The 26441-nt window shown below is 37.3% G+C and overlaps 1 protein-coding gene across 1 annotated transcript; it reads right to left on the bottom strand.

Moving 5' to 3' along the window:
• Positions 1-241: 241 nt before the first annotated feature.
• Positions 242-24930, bottom strand: lrsam1 (leucine rich repeat and sterile alpha motif containing 1). Its single transcript, XM_042509846.2, has 25 exons — positions 24622-24930; positions 20585-20772; positions 20360-20416; positions 19744-19788; positions 19551-19628; positions 19135-19203; positions 18958-19042; positions 17906-18027; positions 17709-17799; positions 17123-17232; positions 16932-16961; positions 15240-15362; positions 14444-14583; positions 14255-14299; positions 12818-12888; positions 11419-11518; positions 11193-11280; positions 11008-11082; positions 9727-9807; positions 9285-9380; positions 8183-8281; positions 7969-8100; positions 6131-6197; positions 5103-5311; positions 242-3837 (listed from the first exon to the last, which is right to left on the bottom strand). Exons 2-25 carry the CDS (start codon positions 20654-20656, stop codon positions 3715-3717), a joined length of 2208 nt encoding a protein of 735 aa, XP_042365780.1. The 5' UTR covers positions 20657-20772; positions 24622-24930; the 3' UTR covers positions 242-3714.
• Between the last annotated feature and the right edge of the window lie 1511 nt (positions 24931-26441).

Genomic DNA, 26441 nt, shown 5'->3' with positions numbered 1-26441 from the left:
AATTCTAAAGTGTCATTTAATTACCCTATTTATGAACATGTTTTAAGTTAATTACTTTAATTATCACTTTAATAATAAAGTTGTTCCAACAATTTTCTTTTTTTTTTTAAAGAATCTTAAAAACATACTGGTTCCCAGATCACTCCCTACAGGAGCAAGTATAAGATGTAAAATAACAGCAAGGTGTCCAACAATATGAAATATGTATTTGTGTGTTTGTGTTGAGACTTGACAACATGACTCTGTTTGTAGATTGTATTTTAGTACATTTCCAGACATTGCTACCCGTGAAGGAGCAGTGCATCTCTTCAGCAACACAAAGCTGTTACACTGAGCACAGTGTGAGCACAGAAAAACACACCATCACAGTCTGTGGACATGAAATGTCTGATCTACAAAGAGGTGAGATCTCTTACACACACTACACTGAACAGACATATACAACAAGTAAAGATATTTCCTGAAACATGCTGGGATGTTGAAGTTAAGAGCACTTGAGTATTAATAGCATTAGTGGTGACGACACGCAGGTGATGTGTTGTTAGTTCATACATATGCACCATATACAGTATAACAGGGCTGCACAGTATATCGTTTTTTCGTGATCTCAACTTACACGAGAAACACTGTAACACTTTTTTTTTTGTTTACAGAGAACATCAGTATAAAGCTTATTTTTGTGTTTAATGTTAAATTTGTTCAATAAAAGAATGCCAAAAATAGCTTCCTTTCATTTTTCTCATTTAAGGAGCATTTTGTTGGATTTTTGCAGTATACCGAAAACAGCAAGTAGGAAGGAACTTTAATATTTGTTTATGAATTGCAAGTAATATTGTTATCGCAATATTTGGTGTTATCGAATATAGCATATTTTCCTCATATTGTGCAGCCCTAATATATATACAAATTTAAATAAGAGTGGGATCCAAAAAAATATGTAGGAGACAAGTGGGACAGAAATTTAAGTGAGGTCAAAGGCTAACCAGAAAAACAATTTTTTTAAACTGGTCCAGTATTGAGCGAGAAATCGCTACAACCAGGTGCAACATAATCCCTGCCCGGATTACATATAATAGTAATAATAATAATAATAATAATTGATAGGACTTTAACAGCTCAAAGATGCTTTAAATGAAAAGTAAAAAGAAAACAAATACAAATACAAAATAAGATATACAAATGCTTAAAAGACATTTACATGACGCAGGAGAATAAAATACAATTACAAATATAGAGGATCTGATGGTTCACATTTGGGGAGGCAGTGGGATATATGTTAACTAAAAGTGCCGGTTTTGCTACTGACAGGCTCAAATCGTCTGACAACATTATGGAAAGGATCCCTACAGAGATAGATCTTCAATTCTTTTGTTTAACCAGAAACAACCCCAAATAACCCCAAAATCACCATCGTCACACCCATCAGATTACATTTACTTAAACAGTCATTTTATCACCCTAAAACATGCATCACTCTGACTCAACAGAAGCAAAATAAAAATCACAAAAGCCGGTTCAGTTCATCTCTCCACTGTGTCAACAATCACCAACTCTGATTGGTTGAAATAAACCCTTAAGTTAGGGGTCAATATATGCTGGCGCTATACAAGCTAAAATTATTGTTTATTCAAATGGAGTCTGGCGGGATTGGTGATTGGTTTCTGGTTAGAGGGTCTTACTCTTTAACAAAATTGACAGACACTTAACAATAATCGGAGCCTGTCAATGGCAAAAACAAGCATTTAAGTGGACGTAAACTGTCAGTGCTTATTTGCCCACCGGGATTGTTCAGACACCTTTAAGTATTTAAACCTTTCCAATTTTGTTGTTATTCATTTGGGGCTTGTTGTTTAGCTTAGGTTTTGATAATTTTTAAGTATTTTTGGGGGGGTTACCTTTCACTAAATTTCTTGCTAATTTTGAGTAATTTCTTTTGATGCTCACTCCTTTCTTCCCATGTTTCTGAAAAAAAATCAAACACATTTTCCCAAGTTTCAAAGGGTTAATACTAGACAAATTAAAAAGAAATGTTGGTCCCTATAGTCACTTACACACAAAAACATGCTAAATAGTTTTTGGGTTGGAAAATCGCGAAGTTGCCCTTCATAAGGTATGGTCAAAATCTAGTTTCAGAGGTATACTCCACAACTTCGTATTGCACTTTTATAAAGGTGTGGTGAGGGTGAGACTGATTTTTAAGCAAAGGGTCAGAGCAGCAGAGGCTGAGAAATAGTCATTTTTAGTCATGGGGCAAGCTTCAAAAATCACTGCAGCCTACATTTCCCAAAATGCAACTCAAATGCATTTTAAATTAGTTGGGAAAAATCCATTTTTTTCCATGCCCCCTCTTTGCAATTCCTGTTAAACATCTGAAGTCGAAAAACCAAAGTTAACATCAGATTATTTTCTGACTTTTAAAATCTTCTCTGGAGAAACAGAAAATATGATACAACTGCACAAGATGAGTACAACTCGCAACAAAAACTCCACTAAACATAACACATTCCCCTTTAGGATCTTCATATTCTCATTTTGCTTACATGGTGCACATTTATACAGCTCTTTGTGTTTCAGATTACCACAGAGCAAACCTGGAGCCATGTAATATAGAAGAAAATAATATTAGAATTATAGTGATATACTATAGAGTGGGCGGGGCTGGGGGTGTTTGAGAGGTTCTGCACCTTATTTTACACCTGGGCAGAAATTAGTTTACACACAAATTAGCTGTGTTTGAAACTGTTCCCCATCACTGAAATAATGCACTACATAGTGTGTTTGCCAGGTTGTAGTGTTTGAATTCTCAGCTGTTCATTTTATCCCCTTTATATTTATATTTTATATTGCACATCAAATCGGGTTAGGGGAAATCGTGGATTATCACCTCCCACAAATCCCTCATACGTTGTCGCTCCCACATGTAAGGGGCTTGCCTTTCCATTATGGCTCCATACCTTGGATTGGAAATAATGACGGCTAGTGTGGTGGCTGCAACAGAAATAAAGCTGTTTATGTTCTGAACATCCATCACCATGCTTCTTGGAATGTTATCACCAGAGGAGAAGTCACAGAACATCTCTCAGTGGAAACACAGTCATCTCGCAATTGTGTTTTATCAACATTTGAAAATATCACTTAACTTTTGTGAAAATCTATAATGGAAACCTGCCTTGTGTCACAGATTGAAGAACAAAAAGTTGAGGTTGCATGAGTGACACAACAACAACAACCAGCAGTGATAGCAAAAAGTAATAACAATCAACAGATTATGTTTTAGTTACCTTAGGCAAACTTTGGACAGGTGTTACTTTGGTTGACAACACAGAGGAGTCGTATTGTTTAAAAAAACGAGATTTCCAGAGAAAGGCACAGATCAATTGAGAAACTATAAAAAGGCAAAGAACAGTCGTCTTCCACCAGTGAGTGGCGGAGTCCACACAGCTCTAAATATATATATTAGAAAAAAATAAAATTCAGAAGAACAAAATAAAACAGGCTCAGACGCCAGTGACAACAACAACAAAAAAACATTGTTAAAATAATTCTTTTCTGACATGTACATCACAAAGTACTGTGGTTAATTCAGGAAAGTGGCTCAGCTCTTTGACAACCTGCTAAAAGCTACAACAGGACGTGGCCAGCTAACAGCAGCTTTATAATCATGCATAAATACAGAGATGCGGTCAGTGAAGGAGCAGCGCAGTGCGGCCGGTCCTAGCTGCGATAGAGGCGAACGCGCTGGGAAATGGTGCTGCGACACAGAGGGCAGTTCTGCAGAGCCTCGCTGCACACCTGACAGCAGCACACGTGACCACAGGGCAGGAAGATGATCTGAGACTAGAGACAGAGAGACGGACACAGTCAGACGTCTGGAAAAGTGTGTGCGCCATGCTAAGGGTTAATATCATCTCTCTGAAGAGTGTTTCTCTACATTTTAAAGGATTGGATGGTGGTATTTCTTTTTTTTGGCCTCCCAAAAACACAAGAGCAAAAGGAGACACATGCGCACTGATGTATGTAACCATGAAGGACAATGGGCCTCATGCAGCAACTGTCTCCCAAATTTTTCTTATATTTTCTCTTAATTTTCTGATCAGAGAAAATATGAGAGAAGTCAACTCCAGATGCACCAAACATTCTTAACCACCCTAATCTGCAGGTTTTTTGCTGTGTGCAAAGACTCTGGCACGTGTTTTTTTTTTGCATGAAAAATTACTTACGTATTATTTCCAATTAATTTTCTCATTAAGCTGCATTTGTATATCTTCATATTTTTGGTTTGTACATAAAAACCGTCAATTATAAAGTAGTTATCTAATAACAGCGGTGGAATAAAAAGTACAATATTTCTCTCTGGAGTGTAGTGGAGTAGAAGTGGAAAGTGGCATGAGATTAAAACAGTAAAGTAATGTAGAAGTTCCTCAGATTAGTACTTAAGTACAGTACTTGAGTAAATGTACTTAGTTACATTCCAGCTCTGGTCAGCAGAGGGACGCACAGTAACTGAAATTACAGTATTTGGGATCAATTTACCAGGTACAGTAGTATCCCTTTAACCTTGAAATGTAATAATCCAGTCATTATGATCACTCTGAAACATTATCTAAATTTGATTCAAAGATATTCATGCATTTTTTAAATATTCCTTAAATATAAAACTTATTTTTCCTTGTGCTGGACAACAATTTGTGGACTGGACCACTTTCTCTTCCCTCAGAGAAAAGCAAAATTAAGAATCCCAAAAATCAATGGGTACTAACAAAATAAGAACAAATACTGGATACAAACAAAAATAAGAGAACATTTGTTTATATATTGTTTCTTGCATGAGGCCCATCGTAGCCACAGATTCAGTGTCTGTGTCTGGAATCACTTCCATGTTCACTCAGTCTGTACTTTCTGTATAACACACACTCATGGCCACCGCTTTGCACAGCACTCATATGGCAGTTGCTTCTGAAATCAGGATGGCATCGCCATGGAAACATAGCACCCACACTCTTGTCCCCCCCCCGGTTAACACGCTGGTTAGTTAGCTCAATCATTATTTCAAACATTACACATACAATAAGGGTCCTGGTTTTGCTGAGGGTGCTTCTTACCCCGGTCTCCATGCAGACCACACACTCTGAGCTCCCTGGTCCCTCCACGGGGCTGGGGGCCGAGGGGGTGACGGGTGTCCCTGGGGTGAGCGGTGGGCTTGGCATCTGGATGGAGGTGCTAGGAAACGCAGGAGGGGAGCAAGGAGGTGGAGCCGAGGGGGCGCGCTCTTGTTCCTCGTCTTCGTCCTGCTGGACAGCCTTACAGGCTCCTGAGCGAGGACGAGATCATGAGTGAGCAGCTCACAGGGGGGCTTTGCACTGACCTTCCGAAATTTTCCACATGCTACACATCATCTTCTGTCACCGAAGCAGGTTGGAAAATACATTTCTCATTCTGTTCATTAACCCTTTAATACCTGGGCAAAGTGGTGTGAGTTCTTTCAAAAACACGGGAAGAAGGAAAAGAGCAACTTAAGAAGAAATAAAATTTAGTAAGAAATTAGTAAAAAAGTACAAGTAGATTAACTGAAAATTAGTTAAAAATGAAATAAAAAAAATACAATAAAATAAATAAAATAAAATAACAAAAGCATAGGAAATTACCTCAAAACCAATTTAAAATTTTTAACAATTTTGAAAATAACTTTAAATATCTGTATGAGAATGTAACTCTATGGATATTTTTATGAGCTAATTTTTAAAGTAAAAACTCAAATTTCTTTCCATTTTGGGCACAAGTCTTGAAAGGATATCAGAAAAGGAAATACGCAAAACAAACAAACAAAAACAAACAAACAGGAATGTTAAAAAAAATGGTAAATTTCTTTAAAAGACAAAATGATTCTGTTAAATAATTTAAAATATATTTTGAGATAATTAGTATACTACACTAATTTTCCCTAGCTTTTTTTTTTTTTTTTTTTACAAATCTTAAACTACTCATATCTTGCATTTTGCAGGACAAGTCTTGCCAAGATGTTCATTTTTTGTATGTATTTTTTTGTGACCGGTATGTGTGCAGATGATTCTGTTTTTTTGAAATCTCACACATCGTGATCAGTATGATATTCAGGATTTGTGTAACATACCTTCTGGGTTTTGCTCCCGAGCCCAGTTCAGAAGAGCTTTCTGGATTCCTATTTCATTGATGCCGAGCTGAAAACAGAGAAATGAATAAAGCTGATTATTCTGCACATTCATAAAAATGTAAACTTGCGTTCAGGTTTGGTTTTTTGTTTGTTTGTTTGTTTTGTTCTGTCTCAGCACAACAAGCTGCAAACACAACACTGACATGCTATCACCTTAAAGGGGCTGTTCACCCCAATCTAAAAATCACATATTTTCCCTCTTAGCTGTTGAGCTATTTCTCAGTCTAAACCATTTTGGTGTGAGTTGCAGAGTGTTTGAGATATCGGCCATAGAGATGTCTGTCTTCTCTCCAATATAATGGAACTAGATAACACTTGACTTGGGGCGCTCAATGCACCAAAAAAATACATCTGAAAAACTCAACAGCAATGTCTCCAGAAATCATGACCTGGTTACTCAAGATATTTTATTAATTAATCTATTTTAGTTTGTCTTTAAATTTATATTTTAATTTATTCTGTCTTGATCGTGTTTAATTCTATCATGAGCGCTATTACTTCTGTGTTTACTGCTAATAATATGTGAATTGTATTCACTCTTATTGGTTTGGGTTGTTATAGTTATTGTTGTTCTGTAATTGTGTATCTTTTCTTTAAATGTATTTAAATTTTCTCTGGCATTAGTTCAGCATTATTGTTTGCTTATGGTTATGTTGCCTCTGCAAGAAACCCTACTTACTTTTGCTTTGCTTTTTGTGTCAAAGCAGTTTGTAAACTTTTAAAGGAGCTATATAAACAGAGTTATTATTATTATCATTATTAATATTAACCTTGTTGTGGGCAGTTCCATGTAGGAACTTCTTTCTTTCTACCAAACTCCACTTACCAACCGAATCGCTGCACAGAGGGTAGCGTGCATCTACTGTTAGCTCACCTAGCACCACTGAGCTAGCTAACAATACAGCAAGGAGGCGCCATTAATGTTTACACCTCACACCGTCACGAGCACGAGCCTCTTGCTCATAACATAACATGCACGCTTCTTTCTGCGCAGTGATACGGTCTCATGTCTGATTATCAGGGTAGGTTTCTACATTTACGACAGTTTCATGATGGACATGAGAAACCCTGACTCCAGATTTTGATCATTAATGAGTGCTGATGCATATGAGTTTATGCTATTTTGACCAAAGTGGAGAATGTCAATGGGACAAATGCACTTATTTTCAGTGGTGACTTTGTGTTGGCTAATAAAACACATGATGATTAAATGAGTTGTTAAGACCTTTGCACACTGAGTCCGTTTTTTACGGATGCTTTTTAAAAATCTGTAATCCTCAAAACATTATTGTTCAATTGGCTGTGAAAATATGAGACAAAATATAAAGACGAAAAAATCAGACTCAGTGTGCGAAGGTCTTTACAGTATGTGGTGAACATCTCTAACATCAAAGTGGTAACTGACAGTAAGCAAGTTTCCATTAACCCTCAAATTGCGAATATAAAATATGCATAATAGAAACACGTCAGTTTTGAAAAAACTCCCATTTAGCACAAAAAAAGTTTCTATGTTCGCATGAGGTGGTATTTCAGGCTATTTGAAAAAGCTATATTTGGCAAAACTGGAATGCAAACACTTTTTTGTCTTTTCAGTCACATGATGCTATGGCTATGTGCCTGTCAGTAGGAACTGACTCTTCAAAAGTTGAGTGATTCATATGGAAGTTTTGAATCTGGCAGCTGCAATAGAAATAAAGCTGCTAATGTATTGAAGTTTTGCACAGTTTTGTAAAGGGAACCCGCCTTGTGATGTGTAAGTCGTGATGTTAAAAACAGACCTTCTTGAGGTCAGACGAGGTCATGTGTCGCAGGGCCTCAGTTGTCACTCGATGATGAGCCAGGACGGGCAGGTAATGCTGAGCTGACAGTTTGCATAACAGGTTGACCAGCTCTTTCTCCACGCCGGCTTCCTGCAAAATAAGATTACAGTTTAACAGCTGCACAGTTTGGGTTTCAGATGTTTCTGGGTGTTATTCCTGCTCTGTACAGCACCTGCATGCGCAGTGACAGGGGCTTAGCATCCAGCAGCCTCTGGTACTGGATCATCCAGTAGTTCTGCTGGTTGGACTCAGACTTCTGCTCCATCTCCACCTGAAAAGCACAAAGTGATGCTGATCTCATTTAATCTGTTGATCTCAAGGTGAGAAAAGACAACATTATGTCTGTAAATAACTAAAGCCTCCTGCAGACTGTGCGATTTTTCCAATCTTGTATGTGTAGTGCAAGGTACACTCTGCGACATGGATCTTAATAAACTACATCACAATCATGTCACGATCAGTGTTGCTAAAAATCATTGACATATCCCAGGCTGTGATAATCCAAGAAGAAAATCTACTTTGCATTTAGTATATTGAAAATATTTCATTTTTGTGTGTTTTTTTTTCATCTAAAAAGATAGTGGCATCATGACAAAAATATGGCATTTAAAGGGTTCAAATTCTGAAAATTATTATTATTATATTTGATATGAATGATTATGACTGATGCTGGTTAAAAAATGAATTCAATGAAAGTAGAAAGTCCTATTAATGTATAATATTTTTATAGCCTGATTTTGAAAAGTACATTTTGTGTACAGAGCACTATGAGTGTGAGTATATGACACTGCACAAAAAATAATAATGTATAAAAAGCAATGTTGTTTCTAATCATTGATATATCCCAGGCTGTCATAATAAAAATATCTTCTTAGTAGATGGAATATATATATATATATATATTGGATGGAATATATATATATATATATATATATATATATATATATATATATATATATTCCATATAGTGGCATCATGATAATATAATATTAGATAATATATAGATATATAGATAATATAGATAATATTAATGCATTATATTTTTAAATCCTGATTTTGAAAAGTGGATGTTGTGCGCAGTGATTTGTGTGCGTTTAATATCAAAGCGGGCCCTTCAGGGTTAAAACTTTCCAGTGTTTGTACAGTGGCTTTTTGAGCAATTTGCCTGCACAACAGTGATATTGTGATGACGTGACAGAAAAAAAGCTCAACACACTGAAGAAAAATTGAAAGCGGTGCCCACTAAGGCCCCGTCAAAGCAGCTGTTTCCTCACCAGAAACTGCCGCAGCTCCTGCTCTCTCTGGTCTCTTTGCTTCAGCAGCTGCTGCAACAAATCACTGAGAGCTGTGCGCTGCTCCACCAGAACCTCCTGCAGACAGACAGACAGACACACACACACACATATACAGTATATACACATATCAGTGCGTGAGGTAGAATGCCACAACACACTCAACAATAAATACTCTAAGAACTGAACTACTAGCCTGCTTCTGATATGAGTAAAATAATAATCATCATCTCTCAGTTGAAAGCATGTATTTAATATGACTTTACTTCTGAGTATTTTTTGCACCTCAGTGTGTGCAATGACAAACTGTTGCCATGGAGCAATGACATGAAAACAGCAAAAAGAAATGAAATAGTAATCAACAGGAAGAGGGAAAAAATCAGGTGACAGTGGGAAGGTGGTGGAAGAAGGCGGTGACACCCACCTGCAGGTTTTCAGCATCCAGATTGCGTCTTTTAATCTCCAATCTAGTCAGCTGCAATAATTCACCCTCTATGAGCTTGATCTGGGGACAGTGGAGAAGCAAACATGAAGCTAGCAGGGAGGAGGGACATGCTGCTCAACAAAAAAGTCTGGATGAAATGATTTCCTCTCTGTAGATCATAGTAAACAGGGTTTTGAGGGTACCTGACCTGTGACCAAAACATTTTTTTGAATTTCTTGAGGAGTATGAGTAAAAATGAGTTAGCTATGGGCAGCCTGCGGGTGAAGTAAGATAAAGTAAAAAAAATAAAAGATAAAAAAAGGGAAAAATAAATAACAGCAATGTCCAGCGTCACGATCTTTATTTTCAGTAACTTACTAGCGGAATTTCCTTCTCTTTACGTTAAAGCCAGTGAAAAAGGTGTGTGTGAGCACTCAAATATCCAAAAAAAGGTTTGGTGTTTTTCCTAAATCTACATTAACAAATGTTTGGGCCACCCGTCCACAGCAAAACAAGCTGCGAATGCAACACATACTTTTTTAACCCTGCAGCAAAAGTCAATGAACAACTTTATAGGAAATGCTCCACAAATTGAAAGAAATTAGTAGATCTAGAAAATTATATTTTAAAAACCTTAGGGCAAAAAATGTAAAAATCTAAATATCAAAATTACGTATTTCAAATGTTACAGATTTATCATCATATGTTCAAGCACTTCCTAGGTCTCGTTTGCCTTTTTTTTAAAAAAGTTTTTATTTCTTTTTCATTTCTTTTGTTTTTTGTTTGTTTGTTTCTTTTTATTAATTTCTTGCCCCTATTATTTTTAAAAGAAATCACAGAATTACGGTTACATAATTATTAGAATTTTAGGCATTTTTTGAACTTTCTTTTGCTATTTGTTCTGTTGTCTTTTTGTCCTAATTTTCAGATAATTTTCTATTTTTTTCAATTGCTAAGATAATTGATCACAGGCACTTTAAAGAAAACATCTGGACTGCTGCTCTTCAAATAACCCTCCTGTGTAAACTGAAACAGTTTACCAGTCTGTAGAAAAGCACAGATCAGTTACTGTTTACTTTTAATCATTTCTTAGACCTAGTGTAAAAAAAAATGCTATAAAATGAGATTTTGAAGAAAAGCTAAACTGTGAATTCTTGCAAACTATGGGAGCTTGTTGAAGTTGTTTACCTAAACTTCTCATGTTAAACTGAGCTACCTTCTAACCCAAAGACTAGCGACAGGTTTGACCCCCACCCCCTGGCTCCACCCGTCCACACAGACCTGGTTACGGATGTGGCCGTGTACGGCGTCTTTCTGCAGCTGCAGGGCCTGGAACGCTGCCTTCTGCATCTCCTCCTGCAGAGAACAATCAGAGGACGTGACAGGTCACGTAGATGCTCATTAGGTGTGATTCTGATTAACACTGAATTGGATTTCTCCATCAGGCTCTCATGACAGCCACATACCTCCTGTAAAATGTGGGCGATGGCTTTCGATTTGTCCAAAACTTGGAGGGACAGCATCTTATCAAACTTCCTGTCCAAATTCTCCATACTGTTACAAGACAATGAGGGGAAAACCACATGCTGAGTTTTAAACATGTTTCCCTGAGCTCTGATTGGTCTACACAAGCTTGCAATGTTAACATCCGTCTTCTCAGATCTGCTGTGTGTTTGTGTGTCTGTCTTTTACCTTCTGCAAGCCTCAGACACCAGGCTCTTTCTGCGAAAGTCACTGGCCTCCTGGAGAAGGCTCATAGCACAGCTGTCTGACAGCATCTTCTGCATGGCCACTAAAACACACAGAGAGGGAAGAGACAGGAAGAGTTCAGAGGAAAAGAAAATGTGTTGTGAAGAAATGAATGCACACCAATAATAAAGTACTGACTGAAACAAAGAGCACGCCATACTACAGCTGTAGTAGAGATCAAAACATGAATCTTTCTTATGGATTAGAGTGGGATGCAAGGTCATGAGGACATTAAAACCTTCAAGGTTTATCCTCTCAGGAGCATGAACGTGCCAGGCATTTTCATGGCAGTCAGCTTAGGAGATATCTCATGTGCAAGGTTAACATTATATCCTGATAAGAGATATAGGAAAATGGAAACCAGAGAAAAGTTCTCTAAAACTGAAAGCATTCAACCTGTGGGGAGCATGAATGTACAAGGTAAACCAGAGTTTGGTTGATTTCTGCTTTTGCAAAAATCGGTGTGGGAGCTTAAACCCAGCTGAACCAGCATTTATCATTATGACATTTATGACATTTATTATAGAAAATAAAAGGTAGCCTATATCAGCAATCTCTGCTGACAATTTCACAGCACGTATTGCATTAGTGATATTCAATATGACAACATGATTAAAATATTTACAGACCAAGCAGCCTGCTCTCACTCCAAACTCGTCAAACAGCACCCCACTATCAGTGCTTTTGACGTACGAGTGTGACAACCCGAACGCAGCTGGAAGGCATCAGATGACAGCGCCCTCGGACGCCAGTGGTGTTGTTATGAAATGCTGTCGGCTGGCCAGAGAGCACCAGATACGTTCACGAACAGAACCGGTCGCGTGGAACCTCATGGTAAAATGAAGGTACCTGTCCAGTCTGATGTTTCACTTAACAAACGGGTTTGCAGATTTTTACACGACGAAACCTTCGGGAAACTTTTCTTGAGTGACTCTTAACCTGATAGTAGAGCCAGATTGATGGTGAGGGTTTCGATTAGGGAATTGTCTCGGAGACCATAAATTTTTACATAATATTTTGTGGCATTTAGAAAAATATTTGTCAAGATCTCTTGCTCTAGACCAGCGTGTTGGATGGTAAAACAGACCTTTCTATTTCCCCTGCGAGAAATGGTATATTTCTAAAGGATATACAAGAGTTTGCTTTAAGATTAAAGGTGGCAGTTAATAAAGTGATGGTGTGCTCCATTTATTTCAGTGTAAATACATCAAACAATAGAAATACTTTGGGATTTTTGCATGCATTATGCCAACTGTATTAAGTTACGATGATTCTCTGGCAAAATAACGTACATTATGGGGTACGTACATTATAGATAAAGTACATCAGTCAAGCTGCTTACCTGCCACCTCCCTCCTCCTCAGTGAATTGGCTTCTTCCTGTGTGATGGTAGTCAGATGCTCCATACGGATCCTGAGGGAGAACATTTTTATAGTAATGCTCTGCTGATGTTTTACAGTAACTATAAAATTTTCTAAATCATAATATAAGTTCAGTTGTTACAAATTACAATTACTTTATTTTAATTCATCTACAAGATGTGTGGATGAGACTGAAGTACTGACGACAGATCCATTTAATTCATTTAAAGTTGATTTTACAGAATGGATTTTCTTAATACCTTATTTATTTTTCCATTACTGTATGCTGTGTCTAATTTTTGCTTCTTTATGATGACGTTTTTTAAACCTTTGGGAACCCAAATCTGCAACAACTCATCTTAATATGTAATTTAGGGTCTTAAATGCATAATAAAAAGCATCAAAAATGATCATGACATTAGCCTCAATCCAATTTGAAATGTTGTCATTTTAGTTTTTTCACAGTTTCCTGAAGCTCGGTTGATTTGGGCATGTTATCTCCAATCCATATCACATAATATAGATAAAGACAATCAAAAGTCAAAATCAGCTGTCAGTTGATACTAATTAAACATGACAAACTGAAATCCCTAAACGCTCCTTTCAATAGGATGCGTTCATGAACACCCTGAGTGTCAGAGCGCACTCTGAGTTACCATTAAATTCAGAGTGCTGTTGAAATGTACCATTTAGTTATCCAGAGCAGTGCACTCTGGGAGTGTCAGAGCGACTCTGGGCACTCTGTCTGAGGAGAAGGAGCAGCAGAGCACCAAACGGAGTGAAGGTGTAATGAACATAATCGCTGGTAAAATTATGGAGAAACAGAATGTCCGTGGCTTTAAACAACAGCTCTCTCAAGTTAGTGCAGAGCATCAGATTGAATTTAGGAACACAGCCAGAGTCAGAGGGCTGGAACAGATAGAGCTGTACCACACTAACTCTGCTTTGCTCCATGGCTGTTGTCGTGGAAACGTGAAACAGTGGACAAAGGTGGGATCCAATGAGGTGTCAATCAAAACGTGATCTGCCACACCCACACAGTCCGGAGAAATGTTGTTATCCACAAAATGAGCTTTCAACTCGTTTTCAACTCACTTTTTTAATAGTATAGAATATTTCTTTTCTCTCAGATTTTTGTAATTATTTAATGAGACACTCAACTTTGATATGTGTATTCTTAATATTTCAAGCCATATTTCCAGTGGCTTTAAGGCCTCCTGTGTTTTGTCATTGCTTTTTTATTTTCCTTCCCCTGGAAAGCAATTTGTGCACTTTACTTGGAACACTAAAGTGCTCTATAAATAGGCTCAGTCTGGTAAATGGAAGCAATTGGATGAGTGCTGCTGTATGTCGGAGTGCCTTATGTCATTTTGCTGTAATAGATGAGTAGATTATGGATCAGTGGTCTGTCCACTTACCGTTCCTCCTCCAGGGCTTGAAGAAACTCTGCACTTTTTTTCTGCCTGTAAAGATCAATATACATATAAAGCAGTTAGCAGATACTCATCTGTGTGCATAAAGCAGCTGCTATGTGACACAGATCCACACAGCAACTTCACAAAACAAAACAAACAGTACACTACATAGTTGCTCCCTTCAGGTCCTACCTGTTTTTGTCCATCAACATGTTACTGATGCGACTACTGATGCCATCCTCAGCTTGTCGGACCTTCTCCAGCACCAGCAGCCTCTCGGCCTCCTGAGCTCTCTGCTGCTGGCTGACCCCCAGCTCCAGTCGCTCTTGCTCCTAAACAGCACAGAGATTTACAAACTAATGAGGCTGAAACCAACACAGGAACACATAGAAACAGCTTTCAAAACACAGAGAAGAAAAACTCCCTAAATAGGAGTAACTTCAATGGGATGCTGTAGATTAGCTGTTTTTGTTACTGCTGCTGCTTCATTGTCGATAGTTAGTGCAGTGTCAGTGTATCCAGTGTGCTAATTGTGGTGAATTTCATCATGTCATATGGTATGCAATTTTTTTCTGAGCATCAGCTTTTTTTTTTAAACAGAATGCCACTCAAACAGTTGCTAGCAGAAATTGGCCATTTAGATAGTTGGAATTGAAATGGACTGAACGAATACAGGTGCAGACAGTATGAGGAAAATGTAGTGTTTTCTGAACATTAAAGCATGTAAACATGTTATAGTAAATCCCAAAATACATGAACATGAAAATAAGCAGGCCATCTTTCATGGAAACTGTCCACTGAAATCTATAGTGACACAGTGTCCCTTCAGCTCACTGTCAACATCTTGTCAAACTTGGAGATATCTTGAGCCGGGAGGAATATTTCGGACTGGTATACATCAACAAAGCAACAAACAACCCCCCCACACGCAAAAAAACATGAAAATGCACATTTTTCAAGCGCTGCTACATGTGAGCATGCAATGTACCTGTCGCACTGAGTTGAGGATGTTTTCCTTGCGGGAGGTGTTCATAAGTATCAGCTGGGTGTGTTCATTTTTCTTCTCCTCCAGGTGCCGCTCGAAGTCCAGCTTCGCCTGCTGCTTCTGCTCCTGCAGGGCAGAAGGACAAGTCAGAGTGTCTTCCTACTGTGCACAGTGTCAACTTATAAGCTTTGCTACAAGTCTGCAGCTGCAGCAACAAAAGTTTCTGATAATAAAATAAACAATAAAAGTCAAATGTATTAATTTAAACCAACCTATAAGAAGCTAAATAACACATCTGTGAATAAAGTATCTTCACAGGATCACACCTTATAGGCAGATTCACACACTACATCATCCCTCTTTGTATAGTTCATATGAACCTGTCTGTGCATCTTGACTTGTGCAGTAACTGTATTCATTTTCTTATGTAGAATAATACGGCCAAAAACAGTCATGCAAGGAAATCTTTTAAATGTTTTAAGGGCATAAATGGGCTAAACATCATATGCTATGGTAATTATTGATACGACAAACTGTCAAAAACACTTTTTAGTAATCTGACATGAAAAGCCATCTTTGTGGGAATTTGAATCCGAGACTATTGCTGCCTTCACGTGCTCCTCGGAAATATCATATTTACCGTATTTACCAGTTACGAGCACATGAACGGCCCTCCAAAGTGTTAATTATGGGTGTGAAATTGGGAAATTTAAATGACACCCGAGTTAACGAGTTGTGATGTTTACATGGTGTGTCAGGGCGGCAGAAACTGCGCTAAGCATGGAAACAGTGTCAAAAGCTGATTTTTGTTTCAGTTACCTCTGCAGCACCTTAAGCCATTATTCACTGAGACAACAGGAACATAAAGCTAGCTAGCTACGCAAATTTTAGCTAATTATAATGTTATTGAAGCTTATAAACAAACGTCAACTACATACCAGATTCATATTCTTACTATATACTTGCTTACTTGTTACTTGCTCAGTAACAAAAAAAAACAAACCTTTTTATTTCTAACATCCATGTTTGTTGCTTTTTTTCTGACCAGAGCACTTGAATGTGAGTATGACGTAATTATGACTTGACAACTGGGAAATACAATATTTCCAATAAGCACATGAAGGCAGCATAAACTCAACATCAATCCCTATTGTGTACTTGGACTGTAAATGATGCATCATGGTAATGAATTTGTAGACTCGTCAAATTCAAATTCAAGCATATTGCATGACCAGTAACATCACTGCAGGTGTCCTCGATCAGCTGTTAAAAAACAAAACACCTGCTCTGACACCACTGACTGGGTCTGGGCAGTGATGCAACATCCTTAAAAGATTCAGAAAGCAGAGCAGCAAAAGTTGCATGTTTTCTGTGATTTACTACAGAAAAAAATATCTGTCTCTTTAGCTGCTGAATGCTCCACTATATTCACTAGCTAAACTGTGTGCTGTTTGGTGCTGAGCAGGTAGTGTACAAGGAGTTCATAGAGCTGCTGCTGGAAACGTCACTGACGAGAGTGAACCAAAACAGAAAAGAAAAATGCTAAAAATACAAAAATTAAAAAAAAAAAAAAAAATTACAGAAAATTTTCTGTAGGTTTGTTGCTGTGATTCACCTCTTCCACATTACATCGAGCAACAGAGAGCCACTAGAGACCGGCTGCATCTAACAGTGATTGTGACATTAGTCCCATACCTTTCTCTTCTCGTAGTCACTGAATCTGTTCTGCAGCAGAAAGTGAAGAAAGACTGAGTGAGACTTCCTGTGAACAGTTTATACAGTTTAAGCAGCAATAAAAAGGTCTAATGGAACAGCACTACATTATCATCAAACTGATGTATTTACCCTGTATATGGTCATGTGTGTTAGTGTGTCACATACTGTACCTGCCAGGCCTCCTCCAGGCCATCCAGACAGTCAGAGTTCTGTTTGCCGCAGTCGTTCTCCAGCACGGGCAGGAGATACTGGGAGGGCGGGCAGTACTCCTCTCCCAGCTCTGAAAGCCAAGTCAACCAAGAAATGCAGCATTATTTTCTCATATTTTCTTCCCTGTTTCATGCTAACATACTTTCCTATATAATAAAGCCAAAATGCCCCCCCCCCCCAAAAAAGAAATTGAAGTATAACTGTTCTGTCAGACCAGCCTAAGACTGACGACTGAAAAACACTGATAAAGTGGTGTGTAGTTGCATCTTCAGATTAATAGAGCTCAACATGTTTTGCGATTTGTTTTCTCACAGTATTTAACCGAGTTAATACTTGTGTTGCTGGATGGCCTCAATAATACGACATTATTTAAAGCCCTAATGGATAAACTCAGTCCAACAAAGCTGGTCCTGCTCTGATGACATTTTTGAGAAATATGTTTTCACCTAGCAGCATAAATATCATACATAGGAAGTCATGAGTGCAGGAGTGTGCTTCCGTGCATGCACGTGTATGTGCATTGAGTACCATAAAGTAAACCCTCACCATCACACAGGAAGCGCTGGATGCTCTCTGTGCCCTCTGCGCACACAGACGCAGGTGGGTAGGTCATCGTGGCGGCATCCAGTGAAAAGCTCTGTCACAGAACACATACACACACACACATAGGGTTTGTTTTTAAACAATATCTATGTTTTAAGCCACACCCATATTTCTGTCAGTTTGAATCCCAGGACACATACCTCTAGAGTGCGGATGTAGACCAGAGCTTTGGGGAGCTCGACGATTTTGTTGTCACTCAGGTCCAGGGTCCGCAGGCTGCTCAAAGAACCAATCGAGGACGGCAGCTCACTGAGACAGTTACCTGCACAGATACACAGGGATGTAGGAAAACACAACTAAATCCATTTGACTTGTGCGTAAAGATGGACAACACTTTATACAATACTATATCCATACTGTGATATCAGTCTAAATATTGTCTTAGATTTTGTATCTCGTAATATTGCACGTATTGCCTTCTCCTGGTTTAAAGGCTGCATTACAGTGAAGTTGAGGTAGGCAATGTATACTCAGTGAACTGCTGCTGGTTCCACAGGGGATGTAATCAATGTGTGTACATTGCACACATTAAGTATCAATTGTCCCAATATTCCATTTAAACAATGTAACTTTATTATAACAGTGCTTTATGTAATCTTTTTATAACAGTACTTTAATGTTATCATAACACTATTTTTTAAAAATTTTATTATAACAGTACTTTATTTAACATTATAAGAGTGCTTTATTTAAACTTATTATAATCATACTTTATTTAACTTTTTATGATAGCACTTTTTTGTCTTCATCATAATAGTTCTTTAACTTTTTTATAACATTACTTGACTTAACCTTATTATAATAGTACTTTATTTACCTTTAATATAACATTACTTTATTAACCATCTTATAATAGTACTTCATTTAACCTTACTATAACAGTACTTTAATTAACGTTATTATAAGAGTGCATTATTTAACTTTATTATAAAGGACTTTATTATAATTAATATAACTGTGCTTTACTTACCTTTATTATAACAATACTTTATTTAACTTTACTGTATTAGTAGTGCATTTTGTTCAGTACTAAATTTAAGAAAGTTTAGAAAAAGTTTCAGATTATTGATATAAATATCGTGTATCATGATGTGGCCTAAAAATATTGTGGTGTTACTTTTAGGCCACATTGCCCAGCCCTACTTGCACTTGTGTCCTCTGTCTCACATGAGAAAGCGGGAAGCAGTCGTACCCTTCACATTGAGCGTCTGCAGTAGCCGCAGATCCCCGATGGACTGCGGCAGGGCCCTTAAACGGTTCTTCTCCACATTCAAAATCTGACAGGACGCAAAATAGACACACGTGGATGATGAATGGTATAGATTCACACTCATCTCCCCTGTATCAGTCGAGGTCAGAATGGCCTTACCTGCAGAGTTGCCAGCCTCCCAATGTCCTCTGGGAGTGATGTGAGCTTGTTCTCATGTAGGTCCAAAACCTTTAGAAGCAAACATATTCAGTCATGTTTTTGGAGGGGGTTATGTGATGACGCAGGGGTCAGAGATAAGGCGCCTGTTCCAAATTTGTAATTTGAAAAACTCTGTTTTTTTGAGATGAGGTGCATGCTCACATGTGACCTGAAAACCTAGCTGTGTCTAATCTTCAGCTTATGCAATCACAGAAAAGCTGTAACCACACTGCTTTAAGTTAAAAAGAGAACCATTCCCAGACAAAAACAACCATCTTTACAAATGTCCAAACTGGCCAACTGGTTTTAAAATGTTTTTAAAAAGTTTTTAACAGGCACTTAAATTTCCCATCATGCTTGTGTGTGGTTTACATTACCTTTAAAGTGGCAAGAGTGCTGATGTCACACCCTTTGGGCAGTAATGACCTCAGTTCATTGTTGTGGAGAATAAGGACCTGAAACAGACCAATAGAGGACATTTCTAACTGTTCAGCCAGGGACGCACACAAATACTGATACTAATATTAATGAAAAATAAAATAAATCTACATCTGCATGTTACAATCTTACCTTCTTCTGTAGAACCTTGCTAATGGAAAAGGCACTCGAGGGAACCTGGAGCAGAACATAGCACTGATGTCATTATCTGCTGTGCTAACCGCACACTACTTTTTATATAATTTCTAACATTTTTCAACAGTTATCCTGCAGGTGCAACAGTAAAAGATAAAATGGAAGGGAAGCAATGGTTAAAACATGGAAGTCATAATCCACACGCACACAGGAGAATGACCCAAGTCTCTAAAAGTCCTGTAATGCCTAAAGAAGCAGCTTTCAACAAGGACAACAGCAGCATCTTCTCCTACTTCAATAAAAAGAAATCTTTGACATAAAAACATTTTAGATATATTTTTATGTCAAAAGTTACATTACGGGTTGTGTCAAAAGCTTGTATGATTGGATTTGCTATAAGACAAATTAAACATTGGCATCAGCCCAGAATTACATCCCTACTAATGATCCTCTCACTTTGCTCTCAATATATAAAATAAAAAATGTTGAACTATTCCTTTGAGATAACTTGTTGATACCTATAGCTGTACTTTCCAAATGTTTAACAAAAAAACATGTATTGTACTATTAATACAGTAGCTTTCTGCATATCTGTTGACGGTGAGAGACTCACCTCTGAGAGCTCACAGGCTGAGATGTCCAGGATGTCATCAGCACCGGCCTCCTTAGACTGAACAAGAAATAAACAACAGTTACTGAGCTGGTTTTGAATAAATATTCATTCTTTAGGGCAGCAAAGATACATGGTATAGTGTTCATTATGTTATTTAAGAAAACACTTTCACACTCAGGGTGAGGCATTTTAATGGCTGGATGGACAAAAATACAGTCTTCTAACCAGGCACAGCTGATATTCCAGTCTCTTCTTAGAGTCCTCACTGGGTTTCCTCTTTCTGAAGAATAGAGGCATCCTGAGTCCTGTCTGTCCTGCTGTCTCTCAGCCTGTTGGGTCTCCCTCCTGTCCCTCCACCACAAAAAGAGCCACTCCAGAGGACTGATGGACAGGTTGGAAAGCACTGACTGTGCCTGCACATTGAGAAGCAACAACATTTGACCAGTCAGATAAAACAATGTGGATTTAACATATATTGCAATGACCGTTTAGAAGTTCCACAACACGCCACAGCATGAGTGAAAACGACAATTTAAGTCAACATGTTTTAGCCTCTCGGGGGCAACAGAACATAACACACAACACTGACATACTGTATTATAACCTTAAAAAAGTAGTGATGGTGAACATGTTAGCCCTCCACTACTTATATTCACATTTAGCAAATGCAGAGCAACATTATTAATCATTTGGAGTCATGTTCCTAAATAGTCAAATTTAAAAAGCTAATTTTTCCCGCCAGCTCCAAAAATGTTGATTTCATACATTAAAAAATAATTATATTTATTTGCACTTCTTACATTTCCAGAGTTATTTTGCTACTGTGTTTTCAAGTTTCCTAAACTGTTTTATGGTGAAGATGGGGCAGTTCACCTGAAATAAAGACAACTTCTGCTGTAAAAACAAATACACACTTTGATAACATAAAACATTAACAGGCAAGCAAAACAGTAGAGGGGCTATTTCACATAGCAAATACCACATACTTTGTTTAATATGTGTTTATGGCACAACAGTTACTAAACTGATCATGAGACAAAATGCCAGGATCTGCATGTCTTTTTCTTCCTGCTACAGTTTCCTGAGGGCACGCCTGTCTCTTTGTTTATCCTCTCATTAACCACAAAGCTCTTCTTTCTCATCAGCTCTCTTTCATAAATATTTAACCCTTAGGGCTCTCTTTAATATTTCACATACTCATAACGATCTGTGCACAAAATGCGCTTTTCACATTCAAGCTTTGAAAAATCTTAATATATTAATATGATTTTCTCCTTTCATTGAGTTAATTTTTTAAAGCAACATTAGTCCTAATCATAAATATCAAATAATTATAAAATTTTTGAATTTAAATTGCAGGTTTTTGTCATGATGCCACTATGTTTTAAGATGAAAAAAAGAAAGACATACTAGAGATATACATAGTAGAGATAAAGATATACTACATGCAAAGCAGATTTTTTATGGGCGGGGGTATCACACCTCTGGGATATCTAATGGATTAGCAGTAACATTTTTTATGCATTATTTTTTGTGCAGTGTCAAATACTCACATCATACTGTTCTGCACACAAAATGCACTTTTCAAAATTATGCTATGTAAAATATACATTAATATGATTTTCATGATTCCACTATGTTTTTAGAAGAGTAAAAAAAAATTATTTTTACTATACTACATGCAAAGCCGATTTTTTTTATTATTGTCATCACAGCCCTGGATATGTCAGTGATTAGCAGCAACGCTGATTGTGACAGTGCACCTAATGGAAACAGCATGTATTTTCTCCATATGCGAAATATGGTAAAAAATTGTTATCAGGTGGAAAATAGTAAAAAAAATCCAAATTCCAAGGCCAAAGCCCTGAATAACACCCAGAAATAATACAATGCATGTTTTTATGCTTTGATGGCTGTGGGATCAAAAACTGCAGTTTGAATGAGTTTCAATGGAGCATTTTTTGCACTTAACAGTCTGAATGTAACAATTTAGTTTTCACGGTGCATTTTAGACTTTTTGTAGGAGCTGAGCTGGAAATTCCAAGATGAAGTGTGTTTCAACCTGTTCTACTGAAGAAAAAAAAACTAAAAATACGGTGTTGGGTTATATGCCTACGTAAACCAGTCAAGTTGAGCTACATTTAAATCCATGTCTGTCCAGAATCGCATGACAGAAGACAGGGGTTCATATATGGTTATTTCTGCAAAGAAGCTACACATTATAAAACATGGACACTTCATACACATCTCCCCCCCAGCAGCACAGAAGATTTCTACAATCAGCAGAGTTTCAAGGTGAACACCCAAGATTAGTGTCACAAATTCACTATCTGACCAAAAGTCTCCCTTTCTGTTCCTGATTAATGACACTGAATAATGGTATGAAAAGTGTTTTTGCAGAACATTATTATGTCACAGTGAAGTTGACCGTTTGGAAATAAAAATGTCATCACTTCATCAGTTTATTCTTAGACATTTGTGTAAAATGTTGTAATTGCATATGATTTCTTGGCCAAAACCATGTTTTTAGAGGTCACACTGACCATGACTTCTGTTAACCCTGGAGTCCAAGTGGACATTTGTGCCAAATTTGGGGAAATATTCTCTTCTCTCTTGAGATATCGTGTTGAAGAACGAGACAGAGGCAAGGTCATAGTGACCTTCACCCTTTGACCTTAGGCCACCCAACTTCAATCAGCTCATCTCTGAGTCCAAGTGGACATTTGTGCCAAATTTGAAGAAATTCCGTCAAAGCATTCTTGAGATTCACAAGATTTGCATTCACAAGAATAGAAACGAAGGAGGCACAGACAGACAACATAATGCCTCCAGCCATGACTACTACTGGCATGATAAGACCTGTAATGATAAACATGAAAGCCTAGTAACAGGCCAGCTTTTATGAAGCACAGAGTTAATTCTTTGTCACCAAGCTTAGTAGGTGCTTTAAGTCAACTTCCTGCAGCTTCATAATAAAAGCCAAACATGTTTCCATTTAATTTGGATGTTCAGGGAAAGTATTCGCAAAACAGAAAAACACACCAGAAAAGCAACCACCCCAAACAGGGTCTGTGATACAACTCACAACTCTGTCACACCTCTCCACTCATAAAAAAACACAATAAAATAAGCAGACATAGCAAAAGAGATTGTCAAAACACAAATTGTGTGGTGAGATAATCTACTTGCAAAACGGTTTAACAACTGACACAGCTATTACAACCAGAACTGACAGGCAGCTGAGTGAATCAGACTGCTGGTGGTGGACTTCAGTAACGGCACAGTTAACTTGTTTCTATAGCAAACAACAGAGATGAAAAAAAACACCTCAAGTTGGATGGCCTCCAGATCAGGCCTTATGAGACTTCTTTGAAAGAAAGAACTCAATACAGAGGGCTTTCATTGAAAAGATGCTGCTAAACCCTTTGAAACCTGAGAAATTTGGCCTGTTTTCTTTCAAAAACATGACAAGAAGGCAGTGGTGGTAGAGCTGAGCATCTTCACTGGTCTCACATTTCGATTAGATTATGATCATCATGTCAAGGATTCAATTTGATTCAGTTCCATTCAAATCATGCATTCAAATCATGCATTGCATCCTCAATTTTCAATATGAACACACATGGCTACTTTTTCATCAATAAATACAAGCAGTCAGATAAATATGATGTCCCCTCTATATTATTTAAAGATTTCTTTGCAAATCAAATTGAAATGTTCCAATTCCAAAAACAAAAAAAACATTTCAGTTAATCCTGAATTTCAGTGGCATTTATTGCGATTGGGACAACGTAACAAACTCTCTTGGCAGACTTAATTGAACCATCTATTTAGATTACACACAGGCTGTGTATTTGTTTTTACAGCGACTGTGTCAGTGACGTCAGGCCGGAGGGTGGGTGTGGACGTGGGCAGGGGGAGGGAGGGTTACCGTAACTGACGTAGCTGACGTTAAACTTAGGGACGTAAATGGCACCTAAGGTTAAAAACTTAGCCTAGCTACACCTTGTACAAGATACAGCCGCTGTAAAACACTCATGCTAATCGTAACAGCATCCATATACACATTAGCTCGCTGTATGTAGGTTAATTAGCTCACTTCACAGCAATGAAGGCTTCATATACAAGACAGACAGTGTTAGCTTTCGTGGTCACTCCGGCTACAGTTAGCAAACACGAGCTAAAAAAGCTAGCATGTAAACAGCAACCCACAAACTAGAACAACACGACGATGTTAAACTAATGACAAAAATAAAACTCACAGGCTGTGTTTTAATGCCGATTTACTGCTCCTCACTCCACTGGACAGCAGGATACATTTAAGGGGGAGTTGCTAACGATGGACCTTATCATTTAAGGTCAGGTGGTGAAGTCAGCAGGACGGAAACAGCAAGTTGTATTCCATGGATCTATTATTAATGTTGTACTCTCCGTTATTTCCCTGGTTCCTAAAGATACAGTGAATACAGCATTAATATTCCCGATGAGAGCCCAGAGTCCAGCGTCGGCTGCGTAATGAAATCACAACAAATATCTGCGGCTCAGCTTCTTCCTTTGGTTATTAGTGGATTGCAGCTAGCGATAGCTGTAATACAAACAGCGCCCTCTACAGGCTGGGCTGGAGGTGATACAGCATTTAGTCTTCACTTGGACCCAAACGAACTCTTCATTCGACGTCTTTATTCGTTCAAAAACATGGGGAAAAGTTAATTAGAAACTACAGAAAAATACCAAAATATATTTTATAATTGTCTGATTTTTTTATTTTATTTTTTAGCACTTTTTCACGTCATTTCCTATTTTGGTTCTTTTACTTTTATTTATTGTTGGTTTTTTCCCCCCTCTAATTTTGGGTAATTTTTTTGTAACTTTTGACTTATATTTTACAAATTGTTTGGACATTTTTAAAGTTGCTCATTGCCTGCTTTCCATGTTTTGGGAAAAAAATCAAGCCAATTTCAGATTTAAGGTTTGAACCCAAATAAGTGTCAGGCTTTATTCTTTTTCCAAAACAAGAAAGAGCAGAAAAAGGTAATAAGCAACTTTGTATGAAATGTCTAGAAAATTGCAAACACACACACACACACACACACACACACACACACACACACACACATATATATACTAATGTTGTTGTTTGTTTTTATTTTTAACTGTCTTTTGGTTTGTTTTTTCTTATTTTCTGGGAATTTTCTTGTATCTTTTTTAACTTTTTTTTTTTTTGCATTTTTTTTGGGCCAACTCTTGTTAAGTTGCCTTCTCCCCTTGTTTTTGTGTTAAACCAGTGTACGCTGGTTTCAAAGGGTTAATAAATCAATGTCTAAACTGACAAATGGATTTGACCATTTAAAAAACAAACAAACATGACAATCATTTTACTGGATGGACAACCTGAAAAAAATTGCCTCAGGTCAAAGCAGTTGCCAGCATTAAAACCTGTCATACATTTTGTATTTTATATGACAGATTCTATGATATTCAAGCTTGCCTGTGAGCAGTGTGTCCACCAGAGGTCACACTTTATACATTTTTGCTGGAGTCACAGTAGGAACCATTTGGTTGCATGTGGTTATGATTACAATCTGAGGTTTTTGTCCTCAAAGACTGAACTACAACGTTGCAACTCATTATTCCTTTGAAACCTGAGAAAACAGGCAATGATCAGCTTCACAAGAAATCACCCCAAAATGAGCAAGAAATTCATTAAAATTTACAAGAAAATTACAGAAAAATAGCATAAATTTAAAAAAATTAAAATGCACATGGAAATGACCTCAACAAACAAACAAACAAACAAACAATCAAATAAATAAATGAATAAAATAAATATAATAAAATATTTTTTCATATTTTCTTTCCATAATTTTAAATGTATATATATATATATATATATATATATATATATATATATATGTATATATATATATATATATATATATATATGTATATATATATATATATATATATATATATATAAATGTATATTTCATTCTAATAATTCTCTTTCTTCATTTTTCACCTTTTATAAATTTCTTGCATTTTGCGGGACATTTCTTGCCAAGTTGCTTGTTGCCTTTTTCTC

Source organism: Plectropomus leopardus, chromosome 20, assembly GCF_026936395.1.
Source record: "Plectropomus leopardus strain MGB_pleo_1.0 chromosome 20, ASM2693639v1, whole genome shotgun sequence".
Classification (NCBI taxonomy): Eukaryota; Metazoa; Chordata; class Actinopteri; order Perciformes; family Serranidae; genus Plectropomus; species Plectropomus leopardus.
Note: the sequence above shows the minus strand (reverse complement) of the source record. Positions and strands in the feature narration are given on the sequence as shown.